Source organism: Nerophis ophidion, linkage group LG10 (assembly GCF_033978795.1).
Source record: "Nerophis ophidion isolate RoL-2023_Sa linkage group LG10, RoL_Noph_v1.0, whole genome shotgun sequence".
NCBI lineage: Eukaryota > Metazoa > Chordata > Actinopteri > Syngnathiformes > Syngnathidae > Nerophis > Nerophis ophidion.
The window spans coordinates 14,656,788-14,672,445 of record NC_084620.1 but is presented as its reverse complement, the minus strand read 5'-3'; the positions used below and the strand labels follow the sequence as shown (position 1 = coordinate 14,672,445).

Below are 15,658 nucleotides of genomic sequence, written 5' to 3'. Positions count from 1 at the left end.
ACGTCATGAAATATTAAACTCGAAAATTGATGGTTGCTGCAGCAGCGCTGAGCATCACCGCTGTTGGCGGGCACTCAGCAGGATGCAACACAGCCGCAGGTGTAGCTAGTTACATCTTTATTGGCAACCACTTTCTGGCCATGTGATCATTTTGGTTGAATTACATAAATTAATTTTCATTTGATTTACAATCTGTATGCATCATAGCTATAATAGCTAAAAAAAATTATAAAACAATAATAAAAGCACAAAATTATTATTATGATTCATGTTTGCATTTGTTTGATAATCAAACACTTCCTAAAAATATATTCTATACTAAAACAAGCTAAAAATAGCTGAAAAAAATCAATGCTCTACAAAATTCTACATATATTTTTTATTCAATTTGTTACTTCAGCCTGATTACATATAAGGAAAATGTAATTTTTTAGGAAAAACAGCATTGACACCTTTCATCTATTTCATAAGTTGTTTAATTTAACAATGTTCAATAACTTAATATACATAATGATATAAATGTGTTGACAATAAACAATACATACACAATCCATCAATTACACTTTTCATAAAACAATAGTTTCTTTTTTTATTCTACCAAAAAATTATGAAAAACATTTTTTATGTTTAAGTTTCTCCTGCAAAATAGTCACTCTTTGACATAATATGCACAATCTACAATATAATGAAAATAACAACATTCTAAAATATTATTTCAAGTTTAAACCCGAGGCAGAAGAACACATTTTTTTCAAATAACAAATATTGTGAATATACCGCTCAGTGCACTATTTAGGTTATTTATTAGTTCATTTTACACTTCATCAGAAGTGTCTACTGTGTTGTCGTAGGCCTGAGAGTCCTCACCATGCTGGCGGCTGGCAAAGTTAACAAAAACCTGAAAAAAAAGAGAATTACGGATTAAAAAGTCAGAATAATTAAATAAATAATAGATACAAAAAAGAGAAATAGTGGAGGGAGTGTACAAAATCGTATTAAAATAAATACAATAGAAAAAAACATGAAAAAATGAAATAAAACAAATATTGCACAGTACATCCACAAATTCAGCATAAGATTAAAAAAACTAAACAGAAAAAGTGTAGCTAACTTTAAAAAATATTAGAAAAGTAGCTGAACAAATCCAAAATATTACAAAAATTAAAAACATATTTCTTACATTTACTGCACATATTTTGGCAATAAATTGGAGGCATTTCAATTGTGTAGATAACAGCATTTGTTATAAGATTTTTCATTTCTTATTCAAAATTATGTTGATACTAATTCAATAGAGTAGAAAATACTGTCTTATTTTTTAATGACATTTTGATATACAATTTTAAATATTGCATTTAGATTAATTGAATACCTTTTATTTATTTATATAAAGTCACTCAGTCTTCCCTTAACAGCCCTACATACTGTTAATTGCTTGTATTTTTCAAAATGTTTTACATCTTTTTCATATCGTCTTTTTTAAAATGTTTTTTAAATCCATCCATCCATCCATTTTCTACCGCTTATTCCCTTTCGGCATTGCGGGGGGCGCTGGCGCCTATCTCAGCTACAATCGGGCGGCCATATATTTGAATAAACGTTGCTTGTATCATTTTGCTTCTAAAGCCACTCCAGGTTCTGCTCTCAAAATGGTGACTTTTCTGTCCTCATATTAACGCCAACCTACCTGGCCCATGGATCGGATCGATATTAATTGCAGCGTAAGCCCAGAGCTCTACTCGAGGTCGAGGCCTCCTCTTGATAAATCACTGACTGAGTGGCGAGCGTCTCGGCCTCCCGACAGTTTCTGTGCGACCTCGTCACATGACCTCCTGCCTCGACATTGATTTAGATACTGCCATCTGCAGGTTTTACGCCAACTTATGTACAATACACAGACACACACGCACGCACGCGCGCGCGCACGCACGCACGCACGCGCACACACACACACACACACACACACACACACACACACATATATATATATATACACACACACACATATATACACACACACATATTTACATACATACATACATATATACATGCATACATACATATATATATATATATATATATACATATATATATACATGCATACATACATATATATATATATATATATACATAAATACACATATATACATATATATATATATATATATATATATATATATATATATACATAAATACACATATATATACATATGTATATATATATATACATAAATACACATATATATACATATATATATATACATACATATGTATATATATATATGTATATATATATATATACATAAATACACATAAATACACATATATATATATACATACATATGTATATATATATATATATATATATATATATATATATATACATACATATGTGTATATATATATACATACATATGTATATATATATATATATATATACACATATGTATATATATATATATATATATATATATATATATATATATATATATATATATTACAGAGGTCTGTAATATATATATTGCAGAGGTCTGTAATTTTCATCATAGGTACACTTCAACTGTGAGAGACAGGATGTGAAAAAAAAATCCAGCAATTCACTTTGTAGGAATTTTAAATAATTTTTTGTAAATTATGGTGGAAAATGAGTATTCGGTCAACCATTCAAAGCTCTCACTGATGGAAGGAGGTAGGTTTTGGCTCAAAATCTCACGATACATGGCCCCATTCATTCTTTCCTTAACACGGATCAATCGTCCTGTCCCCTTAGCAGAAAAACAGCCCCAAAGCATGATGTTTCCACCCCCATGCTTCACAGTAGGTCTGGTGTTCTTGGGATGCAACTCAGTATTCTTCTTCCTCTAAACACGACGAGTTGAGTTTATACCAAAATGGATACATGGATGATACAGCAGAGGATTAGGAGAATGTCATGTGGTCAGATGAAACCAAAATAGAACTTTGAATGGTTGACCAAATACTTATTTTCCACCATAATTTACAAATAAATTATTTAAAATTCCTACAATGTGAATTCCTGGATTTTTTTTTCACATTCTGTCTCTCACAGTTGAAGTGTACCTATGATGAAAATTACAGACCTCTGTCATCATTTTAAGTGGGAGAACTTGCACAATCGGTGGCTGACTAAATACTTTTTTGCCCCACTGTACATACATATATGCATACAAAACGCACACACACACACACACACACGTATGTATATATAGATATAAATGGATGGGTAACCAAACAATTGGTACAATAGAAAACACATTTTTTCAAGAGCACGTGGAGTGGACTGAAGACCTTTTTCCGGCCCCCTCAGAGGTCATTCTTTTCTCCCACCTACTTGTCCTGGGCTGAGCTAATAGCAGGCTTGTGAGAACAGACACACTCACCAATGAGTGTCTGATTGTGCTGGGTCGTTGGTAAAAAAACAAGGTGAAGTAAGTCCACAACATAGACGGGGATCTACAATATAATAAGCCCCAGAGTATAACGCAGTGTAGGATAAAAAAGATCACGCTCCATTACTTGTAGGTTTATAATATGACAAAACACAGCAGACATATTTTTCTCGATGGGATGAAGAAAAGAACACATCCTGTCGTCGCCATGCCTTTAATTCCAGGGTTGGACATGTAGCTTGTACAGAAACTAACTCGCCATACACAATTTGTCCTATCACTATCGTACTCGACACTAGAAAACTGGACAGATGGCCGGATCATAATAGCCAAAGATTTAAGGTTTTGTTGCGACATGTGGGCGGAGCATGGGAACAAAGTTAACACTTGGTAGAGAAACAAGGCGGCATTTAAAAAAAAACAACTGTTTTTGAGTCCAGTGTGGTACTTTTGCTGTAAATGTAATGACTACACATTTTAATGGAAAATTCTAGTCTTTTAGGAGTATTGGATAGTATTATGTGGCCAAATATTACAAACATGTCTAATATTACATTGCAAACCACACATTGTTTGAAAAAAATAAGTATTTTCTTGAAATAAATGTAGTATTTTGGTGGCCAAACCTTGTTTCTTGAGCAGCGCATCCAATTTTTTCCAGGCAAAATATAGCAAACTCTGACATTTCTGTTTTTTAGGCAATTTTTTGGGGCAACATACAACCCCGTTTCCATATGAGTTGGGAAATTGTGTTAGATGTAAATATAAACAGAATACAATGATTTGAAAATCATTTTCAACCCTTATTATGTTGACTATGCTACAAAGACAACATATTTAATGATAAAACTGATAAACATTTTTTTTTGTGCAAAAAAATCATTAACTTTAGAATTTGATGCCAGCAACACATGACAAAGAAGTTGGGAAAGGTGGCAATAAAGACTGATAAAGTTGAGGAATGCTCATCAAACACTTATTTGGAACATCCCACAGGCTAATTGGGAACAGGTGGGTGCCATAATTGGGTATAAAAGCAGCTTATATGAAATGCAAAGTAATTCACAAACAAGGATGGGGCGAGGGTCACCAATTTGTAAGCAAATTGTCAAACAGTTTTAGAACAACATTTCTCAACGAGCTATTGCAAGGAATTTAGGGATTTTACCATCTACGGTCCCTAAAATCATCAAAAGGTTCAGAAAATCTGGAGAAATCACTGCACGTAAGCGATGATATTACGGACCTTTGATCCCTCAGGCGGTACTGCATCTAAAACCGACATCAGTGTGTAAAGGATATCACCACATGGGCTCAGGAACACTTCATAAAACCACTGTCAGTAACTACAGTTGGTCGCTACATCTCCAAGTGTAAGTTAAAACTCTACTATGCAAAGCGAAAGCCATTTATCAACAACACCGAGGAACGCCGCCGGCTTCGCCGGGCCCAAGCTCATCTAAGATGGACTAATGCAAAGTGGAAAGGTGTTCTGTGGTCTGACAAGTCCACATTTCAAATTATATTTGGAAACTGTTGACGTGGTGTCCTCCAGAACAAAGAGGAAAATAACCATCCGGATTGTTATAGACGCAAAGTTCAAAAGCCAGCATCTGTGATGGTATGGGAGTGTATTAGTGACCAAGGTATGGGTAACTTACACATCTGTGAAGGCACCATTAATGCTGAAAGGTCCATACAGGTTTTGGAGCAACATATGTTGTCATTCAAGCAACGTTATCATGGATGCCCTTGCTTATTTCAGCAAAACAATGCCAAGCCACATGTTACAACAGCGTGGCTTCGTAGTAAAAGAGTGCGGGTACTTTCCTGGCCCGCCTGCAGTCCAGACATTTCTCGCATCGAAAATGTGTGGCGCATTATGAAGCGTAAAATACGACAAGAAGACCCCAGACTGTTGAACGACTTAAGCTGTACATCAAGCAAGAATGGTAAAGAATTCCACTTTCAAAGCTTCAACAATTAGTTTCCTCAGTTCCCAAACGTTTATTGATTGTTGTTAAAAGAAAAGGTGATGTAACACGGTGGTGAACATGCCCTTTCCCAACTACTTTGGCACGTGTTGCATCCATGAAATTCTAAGTTAATTATTATTTGCAAAAAAAAAAAAAGTTTATGAATTTGAACATCAAATATCTTGTCTTTGTAGTGCATTCAATTGAATATGGGTTGAAAAGGATTTGCAAATCATTGTATTCCGTTTATATTTACATCTAACACAATTTCCCAACTCATATGGAAAAGGGATTTGTATAATTAACTAAGTAAAGTATTTTAGTACGACTGTTTTTTTATTCTTTTTTATGCTATTAAAATAGTAATTTTGTAGGCTGTATACAGTTAGTGTTTTGATGTTTTTTTTTGTTTTTTTTTTTAATCAAGTATAGCGTTACAGTTACGGCTTGGCATTGTTGCCGTGATTCCAGGATGCACAGAAGGCAGGTGGTGTGTTAGTAGAAGGTCCCTTCATTAGGTACCAGGAAATAAATAATAACTAAAGAAATAGCAACGTGGTAAGAGTCAAAAGGACAATTGTTAGAAGGATAAGCAAAGTTACACATGAAATGACTAAATGAGGTGCACACTGAGTCACGCGCCAGCACCATCTGGCATGCAAAGACCCCAGAGGGTGATTGTCAACAGGTGAGTGTCTGATTCACCAAACAGAGACTTGTGTGTCAATCAGCGCTCCACACTGGCTGTGTTGAGGAAGAGGAAAAGGGACAGAAAGTGGAAAAACGGAGAGGATGAAGCGCTGATAGTGAAAGTAAAACAAAACACTGGGAAATAATATACAAATGCAAAACAGTCATGAAGTATCACGACATTTGGTTAATTTCTGGCCAAAGATGGTCAAAAGGTTTGCATTTTGGGGGCACAGTTTAAGTTTATGCGCTAAAGATATTCGAGTTTTCGGAAAAATAACTTTTTAAAACCAGGGTTTTTGCAGTGCATAGCGTAATTTGCGACAAAATAAAGCATGTTTTTTGAAAAAACCTTTACTCATTGAAGTTACCGTGGATGGTACTACTAATTGTGGTTTGCTTATTTTTACTCTTGTACAGCCTTTTGAAAGGTTAGCACAGGGTTGCGACAGAGCGACCCTGAAACGGACCATTTCTATTTTCAATATTTTGAAATACAAACTACACCTAAGTCCCAGAATGCATTGCATTTGTGGTGTGGTTTTTGTGTTGAACAGGTGCCTTACTGCAAATCCCCCTCCATATTCCCAAAGATACATGTTACCTGGTCCAGAGTGGTTTGGGAGACAGAGTAGTCCTCTATGCATAGACTCTCCCGCTGGCTGCTGAGGTGCTTGAAGATGTGGGCCAGTGCCCCCTGGCTGTAAGCAAGCTGGTACTGCAGCGTATTGTGATGCTTCTCCTTCAGGACGCTTTCAGGGAAGGTCTTTCTCACAAAGTCCTCCACGGGTTTCAACAGTGGAGGGGAGCCGGAGACCCGTACTATCACAGTGTAGCCTTCACCAAACCTGCAGTTAAGTACATCACAGCACAACTTAGCAATGCCCACATTGTGCTACAAGCCCTGCAATACTTTGTCATGAATAAACAACTACAAATATAGCGTCATGTTTAGAATTTGCCTTTTAGCAGAAATTATTATGTGACAATATTTTGCGTTTGATAAAGAATGACAGATGTTCATTAAGTCAACCAAAAAGCAATTTCAGATGGGTACCTTTGACTTTTAAACTGATACGGTACCGGTACTTAACTGTATCAGTTTTCAGTACTTTTGTCTGTATTTATGTGGTAATAAATGATGATTTCCCTAATATAATACAATCTTTTTAAAAATTGTATTTAATTTACTACTGAAATGATAATGATAACCATGTGGTTTCTTACATTCCTGAGTCTCATTTGCCATTTTGCATTTATTTTTTATTTATTTTGTGTATTTGCTATTAGGTTATATGTGCCAGTCTTATCTTTTGTCGAACCTTACAAAGTGTTTATAATGTAAGTAATGTACTTATTACACACATTTATCTTATTATCATTAACAAATGTAAAGGTGCTGAACTCTTCATGTAAAATTGATAATGCTAATCAACAGCACGTAATTGGCAAAACCAATGTAAGTTAGCATTGAGCTAGCACATTTTGTAATGCTTGCTTTGTTGGCATTTTAAAACTGTAACATTACCTGGTGGCAGCCCACTACAAATGTGTCTGTTTGAGCCAGTGCAGCTGAATATCAGGTCATGTGCAAAGAATGGTTCAAAATATGATTCCGTTTGATTTTATGTGAATCGAGACCTGGTAATGCGGACAAAATTCGGTCAGTACATATCAAAGTGCCGTGTTTGGTTCTCATCTCTACCAGCAATGCTACAGATTTGTTTGAGATGAGATAGATAGATTTATGCAAGATGGCGGCGCCCGGACGGGCTGCGACACTGCGGTGCTCTTGCTAAAGATGGAACATTTGGCGGAAATGCCGGACAGTTCTGCAGACTTCATGGCTGGCTCGCATCGTGGTCACTCCGTGATCACGTACGACCGCCAGACACTTCTGGATATGGACACATCGGGCCGTTTTGGACTGATAGACGCGGGCGTGCTAAACATGCTAACTAGCATGGGGATACATCGGCGGCTACATCCAGCGGCCTGTGAAGCAGCGGAGTCTAGTAGCAGCGGGGGCCGTCTACGGAGCAGACGCCAGCGGTGTGATCGGAAACGCGGATGCCGAGCGGGGCTAAAAACAAAGCAGAAGGCTAATCCCCACAGAACACCACTTCCCTCCACCCTGAAGACGGATTTAAATAAGGAATGCGAGACTACTGGTCTGGGTAAGGAGTCAGTTAAATTAGAACAAGTTTTTTCTGCTTTGAGTGTTTCAGAGTTGGACATGTGTTTTACTGAGGTGGCTAACTATGATGCGTGCAGTTTATCAAAGCAACAAACAAACAATCGGAAAATCCCCGTTACTGAGGTGGCTAACCATGATGCGTGCAGTTTATCAAAGCAACAATCAAACAATCGGAAAATTCCCGTCGTATCAATTCCTAGATATGGTCGTAATTATACTGAATGCACTGGGCATAATAAACACAACATTATTAATATTGCTACTACGGATAATTTGATCAAAAATTCCCTAAAACAGCCCACTACCTATAATATAGGTTTTTTAAACATAAGATCATTGTCTCCCAAAACGTTGTTAGTTAATGATATCATCAGAGACAACAATCTTAACGTCATCGGTCTCAGTGAAACCTGGCTTAAACCAAACGACTTTTTTGCGCTAAATGAGACATGTCCTCCTAACTTTACACATGCGCATATTGCCCGTCCGCTTAAAAGGGGTGGGGGGGTCGCACTAATATACAACGAAAACTTTAACCTTAGTCCTAACATAAATAATAAATATAAATCGTTTGAGGTGCTTACTATGAGGTCTGTCACACCGCTGCCTCTACACCTGGCTGTTATCTACCGCCCCCCAGGGCCCTGTTCGGACTTCATCAATGAATTCTCAGAGTTCGTTGCTGATCTAGTGACACACGCCGATAATATAATCATAATGGGGGACTTTAATATCCATATGAATACCCCATCGGACCCACCGTGCGTAGCGCTCCAGACTATAATTGATAGCTGTGGTCTCACACAAATAATAAATGAACCCACGCATCGCAACGGTAATACGATAGACCTAGTGCTTGTCAAGGGTATCACCGCTTCCAAAGTTACGATACTCCCGTATACTAAAGTATTGTCCGATCATTACCTTATAAAATTCGAGGTTCAGACGCATGTTCGTCAAACTAATAATAATAATAACTGCTATAGCAGCCGCAACATTAATACGGCCACAACGACAGCTCTTGCTGACCTACTGCCCTCGGTAATGGCACCATTCCCAAAGTATGTGGGCTCTATTGATAACCTCACTAACAACTTTAACGACGCCCTGCGCGAAACCATTGATAACATAGCACCGCTAAAGTTAAAAAAGGCTCCAAAAAAGCGCACCCCGTGGTTTACAGAAGAAACTAGAGCTCAGAAATTATTATGCAGAAAGCTGGAACGCAAATGGCGCACGACTAAACTTGAGGTGCACCATCAAGCATTTAGTGATGGTTTAATAACTTATAAACGCATGCTTACCTTAGCTAAAGCTAATTATTACTCAAATCTCATCCACCGCAATAAAAACGATCCTAAATTTTTGTTTAGTACGGTAGCATCGCTAACCCAACAAGGGACTCCTTCCAGTAGCTCCACCCACTCAGCTGATGACTTTATGCAATTCTTTAGTAAGAAAATTGAAGTCATTAGAAAGGAGATTAAAGACAATGCGTCCCAGCTACAACGGGGTTCTATTAACACTGACACGATTGTATATACGGCGGATACTGCCCTCCAAAATAGTTTCTCTCGTTTTGAGGAAATAACATTAGAGGAATTGTTACAACGTGTAAATGGAATAAAACAAACAACATGTTTACTTGACCCTCTTCCAGGGAAACTGATCAAGGAGCTCTTTGTATTATTAGGTCCATCAGTGCTAAATATTATAAACTTATCACTTTCCTCGGGCACTGTTCCCCTAGCATTCAAAAAAGCGGTTATTCATCCTCTTCTTAAAAGACCTAACCTCGATCCTGACCTCATGGTAAACTACCGACCGGTGTCTCACCTTCCCTTTATTTCAAAAATCCTCGAAAAAATTGTTGCGGAGCAGTTAAATGAACACTTAGCGTCTAACAATCTATGTGAAACCTTTCAATCCGGTTTCAGGGCAAATCACTCGACGGAGACAGCCCTCGCAAAAATGACTAATGATCTATTGCTAACGATGGATTCTGATGCGTCATCTATGTTGCTGCTCCTCGATCTTAGCGCTGCTTTCGATACCGTCGATCATAATATTTTATTAGAACGTATCAAAACACGAATTGGTATGTCAGACTTAGCCCTGTCTTGGTTTAACTCTTATCTTACTGATAGGATGCAGTGTGTCTCCCATAACAATGTGACCTCGGACTACGTTAAGGTAACGTGTGGAGTTCCCCAGGGTTCGGTCCTTGGCCCTGCACTCTTCAGCATCTACATGCTGCCGCTAGGTGACATCATACGCAAATACGGTGTTAGCTTTCACTGTTATGCTGATGACACCCAACTCTACATGCCCCTAAAGCTGACCAACACGCCGGATTGTAGTCAGCTGGAGGCGTGTCTTAATGAAATTAAACAATGGATGTCCGCTAACTTTTTGCAACTCAACGCCAAAAAAACGGAAATGCTGATTATCGGTCCTGCTAGACACCGAACTCTATTTAATAATGCAACTCTAACATTTGACAACCAAACAATTAAACAAGGCGACACGGTAAAGAATCTGGGTATTATCTTCGACCCAACTCTCTCCTTTGAGGCACACATTAAAAGCGTTACTAAAACGGCCTTCTTTCATCTCCGTAATATCGCTAAAATTCGCTCCATTCTGTCCACTAAAGACGCTGAGATCATTATCCATGCGTTTGTTACGTCTCGCCTCGACTACTGTAACGTATTATTTTCGGGTCTCCCCATGTCTAGCATTAAAAGATTACAGTTGGTACAAAATGCGGCTGCTAGACTTTTGACAAGAACAAGAAAGTTTGATCACATTACGCCTGTACTGGCTCACCTGCACTGGCTTCCTGTGCACTTAAGATGTGACTTTAAGGTTTTACTACTTACGTATAAAATACTACACGGTCTAGCTCCATCCTATCTTGCCGATTGTATTGTACCATATGTCCCGGCAAGAAATCTGCGTTCAAAGGACTCCGGCTTGTTAGTGATTCCCAAAGCCCAAAAAAAGTCTGCGGGCTATAGAGCGTTTTCCGTTTGGGCTCCAGTACTCTGGAATGCCCTCCCGGTAACAGTTCGAGATGCCACCTCAGTAGAAGCATTTAAGTCTCACCTTAAAACTCATTTGTATACTGTAGCCTTTAAATAGACTCCCTTTTTAGACCAGTTGATCTGCTGTTTCTTTTCTTTTTCTTCTATGTCCCACTCTCCCCTGTGGAGGGGGTCCGGTCCGATCCGGTGGCCATGTACTGCTTGCCTGTGTATCGGTTGGGGACATCTCTGCGCTGCTGATCCGCCTCGACATCTCTGCGCTGCTGATCCGCCTCCGCTTGGGATGGTTTCCTGCTGGCTCCGCTGTGAACGGGACTCTCGCTGCTGAGTTGGACCCGCTTTGGACTGGACTCTCGCGACTATGTTGGATCCATTGTGGATTGAACTTTCACAGTATCATGTTAGACCCGCTCGACATCCATTGCTTTCCTCCTCTCTAAGGTTCTCATAATCATTATTGTCACAGACGTCCCACTGGATCATTATTGTCACCGATGTCCCACTGGGTGTGAGTTTTCCTTGCCCTTATGTGGGCCTACCGAGGATGTCGTGGTGGTTTGTGCAGCCCTTTGAGACATTAGTGATTTAGGGCTATATAAGTAAACATTGATTGATTGATTGATTGATAGATAAACTTTATCCATTCCACAATAGGGAAATTATGTGGTCCACAAAAAATGAGGTAAAAACCCACAAAAACAAGAGGGACAAAAAGTATATTAAAGAGCACAGAGAGGCTGCAACTAGCTGCCACGTTAGCCGCGTCATTTTTACACACAGCAACACAAGTAATACACAATAAAAAGCTAAAAAATAGATACTGCGCACACCATAGCATAGGCATATATATATAGTATATATATTTATACACATATACATACATATATACACACATATATGTATACCGTATATACATATACATACATATATGTATATTGTATATACATACATATACTGTATATACTGAAAATATACATACTGTACATACAGTATTTGTGTACCATATATACATATACAGATGTATATATATAAATACACATACATTTGTATATATACATACACACACATACATGTATGTATATGTACGCACACACACACGCACACACACACACACACACACACCCACACCCACACACACACACACACACGCACGCACGCACGCACGCACGCACGCACGCACGCACACACGCACATACAGCGGATGATTTTCATACTGTCTTAAAAGCTATAATAACAATTGTATTAACTATTTTGCAGAAGATAATTTCAAAATACATACAGTGTGTATTGTGTTTCTTGAAAAAATACCCCAGTTATATCTAAGCTGACTTGTGCGCTCACTTCTTCAGCGTTTGTCACTTTAAGGAAAACTGCAGATATTTTTGGAATTTTGGCCATCCTTATGTGAAACAAAAACACCAACTTTCCCGTTTCTGCTTATTCTAGATAGTAAACAAACTGCTAGTAAGAGGCGGCTAACAATGCAGGTACTGTAATGGGTAATCAGCAATTCCACCTCTAAACCCTGCAAAAAACAACACTTTTTATACATTTAGTAGAAGACCTACATCAAAATAGTAACAGGTTCATTCAAAACATATAATAATTACATTATTTTGGTCATTTTCTTGGACTCATTATTTCCCAGCTGCACACGGATAAAGCTTTGTGTAACTCGCGAAGAAGACACTCACTGATTACATGACAACAAATGAAGTATTATTTGCGCTGACAAACCCTGCAGTGATGGAGACTTTTTTCCACCTAACCAAAATCAACTAGAAAAGACGCTGCAGGGCAGCTAAACCAGACAGACAACGCTCGCTCGCACTAGAGTGACGACACTGACGTGTCTGAGTGAAGCGGGGCGTTTTTGCGCATAAATAATTATGTGTAATATAAAATCCGACTGGAGAAGGAGAACAGGGTTCCACTCGCTTGGATTTGTCTTTTTTTTTTTCTTTCCAGATTCTGTCGTCGTCATTGGGGGTGTCTGTTGTGAATTCCTTTCCTGGTTCGATGACCTGCCCTATCTTCCTTCTGATTGGCCTGTCCGTAATGTTTTGCCCCAATCTTAACCAATCGTGACTCAACATATTAAACCAACCAACCAACCTAAGATTTTCTTATACGTAAACCAACGGATCATCATTGATAATTCCCGTATATTTTGTGCGTTGCTTTGCTACGTAGCTTCGATTTTTAAATTAATCTAATAATGGAAGACCATAGTTTTTAACCACAGGATTATCAATATCTGTACTCTTTACGGGAAAATCGTAGTTGTTGGCAGGTACGGCAAAAAGATGGATCAAGATTTTAATACACATTGTAGGTCGGAAACAACAAACAACAATGGAAAATATTGTTTTAATATTTTTACAGCGATAAAAAATATGAATTTCCGACGATAAAAGGAAGAATCACATGCCTGATGATATTTTTCTGTCACCTTGAGCAATTGGCATAAATAAGAAGATGACAATATAATGTAACTTGGACAATGATATGCAGAACAGAAAATATTTTGATTTTTTTTATTTTGTAACTATATTGGCCTTTGTGTGTGAATGTTGTCTGTCTATCTCTGTTGGCCCTGCGATGAGGTGGCAACTTGTCCAGGGTTTACCCCGTCTACCGCCCGAATGCAGCTGAGATAGGCTCCAGCACCCCCCGCGACTCCCAAAGGAAAAAGTGGTAGAAAAATGGATGGATGGATGCATGGTTTTTTTTATTTTTGTTTTAGGCAATTTATTTGTATTTTTTTGGACATCTCTTCTTTATCCTGTTAGCTGGTTAAAAAGAATAAATACAGACTGCTTTACACTACTAAATGAATGTAATGTTTACAGTGATAAACACATTTGAAAACTGACGTTGCAGAGAATCGAACCCACATCTCGTGGAATAAAAGGTGGATGTGCGAACCATTGTACTACCAAAATTCTGATGACATCACCGTTCGGGAGGTGTTGTCAAATCTACCGGCAAATCTAAACCGCGTCCCAGAGCGATCACGAGATACAATGTGGCAACGAGGCTTCACACACCATCATTTCTGGCTCCTCCCCTAAATGAAGTAAGCCTTGATACAAGCTTTACGGAAACGTCCCGTCCATTATTCGACACATGCCTCCAAGCTTCGGCACATTTGCTCCCATCAATAGACACAGGCAAGTGGGCCGACGTGACCAAGATGTTGGAAGCCGGGGATCGAACCGGGTTCTACCAATCGAGCCATATTTCTGGCCAATTACCAGGGATGTGAATCTTTGGACACCATTCGATACGATTCAATTTTTGGGGGTAATGATTCGATTCAGAACCAATTTTCAATTCAAAACTATTGATTCAAAATTTAAACTTTTTAATAACATTGGGTGCCAGTTGTATGATTAACTAAATTCCTCCATAAAATAGATAAACAGCTGTCATACATTTCTATATTACTTATGAGAAAACTGGGTTTGTTCAATAAAATGTAATAAAGTCTGATTGATTGATTGAGACATTTATTAGTAGATTGCACAGTACAGTACATATTCCGTACAATTGACCACTAAATGGTAAAACCCGAATAAGTTTTTCAACTTGTTTAAGTGGGGGTCCACGTAAATCAATTCATGGTAAGTCGCAGTCCACGTCAAATACAAACAAGGCAACAAGAGAATTATCCTACACTTCACTTTTCCAAAGTAAACCTGTACAGCAGATATGGACATCTACATCAACAATTTGATTTGCCTGAGTGACTGAATAAGACTGATTAAAAAAACATCTTTATACAAAAAAACTTTGAAAATTGCGATTCATTCTAAAATTGTCTGTTTTTTGCTGCTGGTCAGATGCCGTCTTGTCATGTGATGCATGAGAAACATCAATTCCACATTTACAGTTAATAATAGCATGTTTTAACATGATGGGCAGTGTTATTTTGTTAGCTACTTGCGGTATTAATTAACATAAGACGAAGTGCTGACTTAGCCTCTGCTGCTGGGGGTGATTCACTTTCGTCTCAAAGGGGATCCAAAACAGGTACATTCATTCAACGTTATAACAGGCTGTGTTTGCTAATGTTTCTGCTAGTGTTTTCCCAAATTGATACAATTTTGATTACAAATTACCTTGTTGTCTTCCTTTGTCGTGAATAATTCGAACGTGAGTCTTGCGCCGTGCACGATAATGTCATGTGTGCACACAGGTATCGATAAAAAAAACGTGAATAAGACTGTCCAATGATTGCCAGGAATCAAAACCATGTGAGCCGGTTGCTATCCTGAAGAGAGAATCAAAAAGCGGCTTAAAGACTAACTAAAAAATCCATGCAAAACGTTGACC

The 15,658-nt window shown here is 38.2% G+C and overlaps 1 protein-coding gene across 5 annotated transcripts in view; it reads right to left on the bottom strand.

Annotated features, from left to right (window-relative positions):
* Positions 1-479: 479 nt before the first annotated feature.
* LOC133560246 (phospholipid-transporting ATPase ABCA1-like) overlaps positions 480-15,658 on the bottom strand; it is a 277,208-nt gene continuing 262,029 nt past the window's right edge. For all 5 annotated transcript variants that reach the window (XM_061912560.1, XM_061912562.1, XM_061912559.1 and 2 more), the window contains 2 exons: positions 6,681-6,924; positions 480-898 (listed from right to left, as the gene is read on the bottom strand). In XM_061912560.1, the coding sequence (XP_061768544.1) occupies positions 815-898; positions 6,681-6,924 (328 nt within the window). In that variant the 3' untranslated portion in view covers positions 480-814. The remainder of the gene's footprint in view (positions 899-6,680; positions 6,925-15,658) is intronic.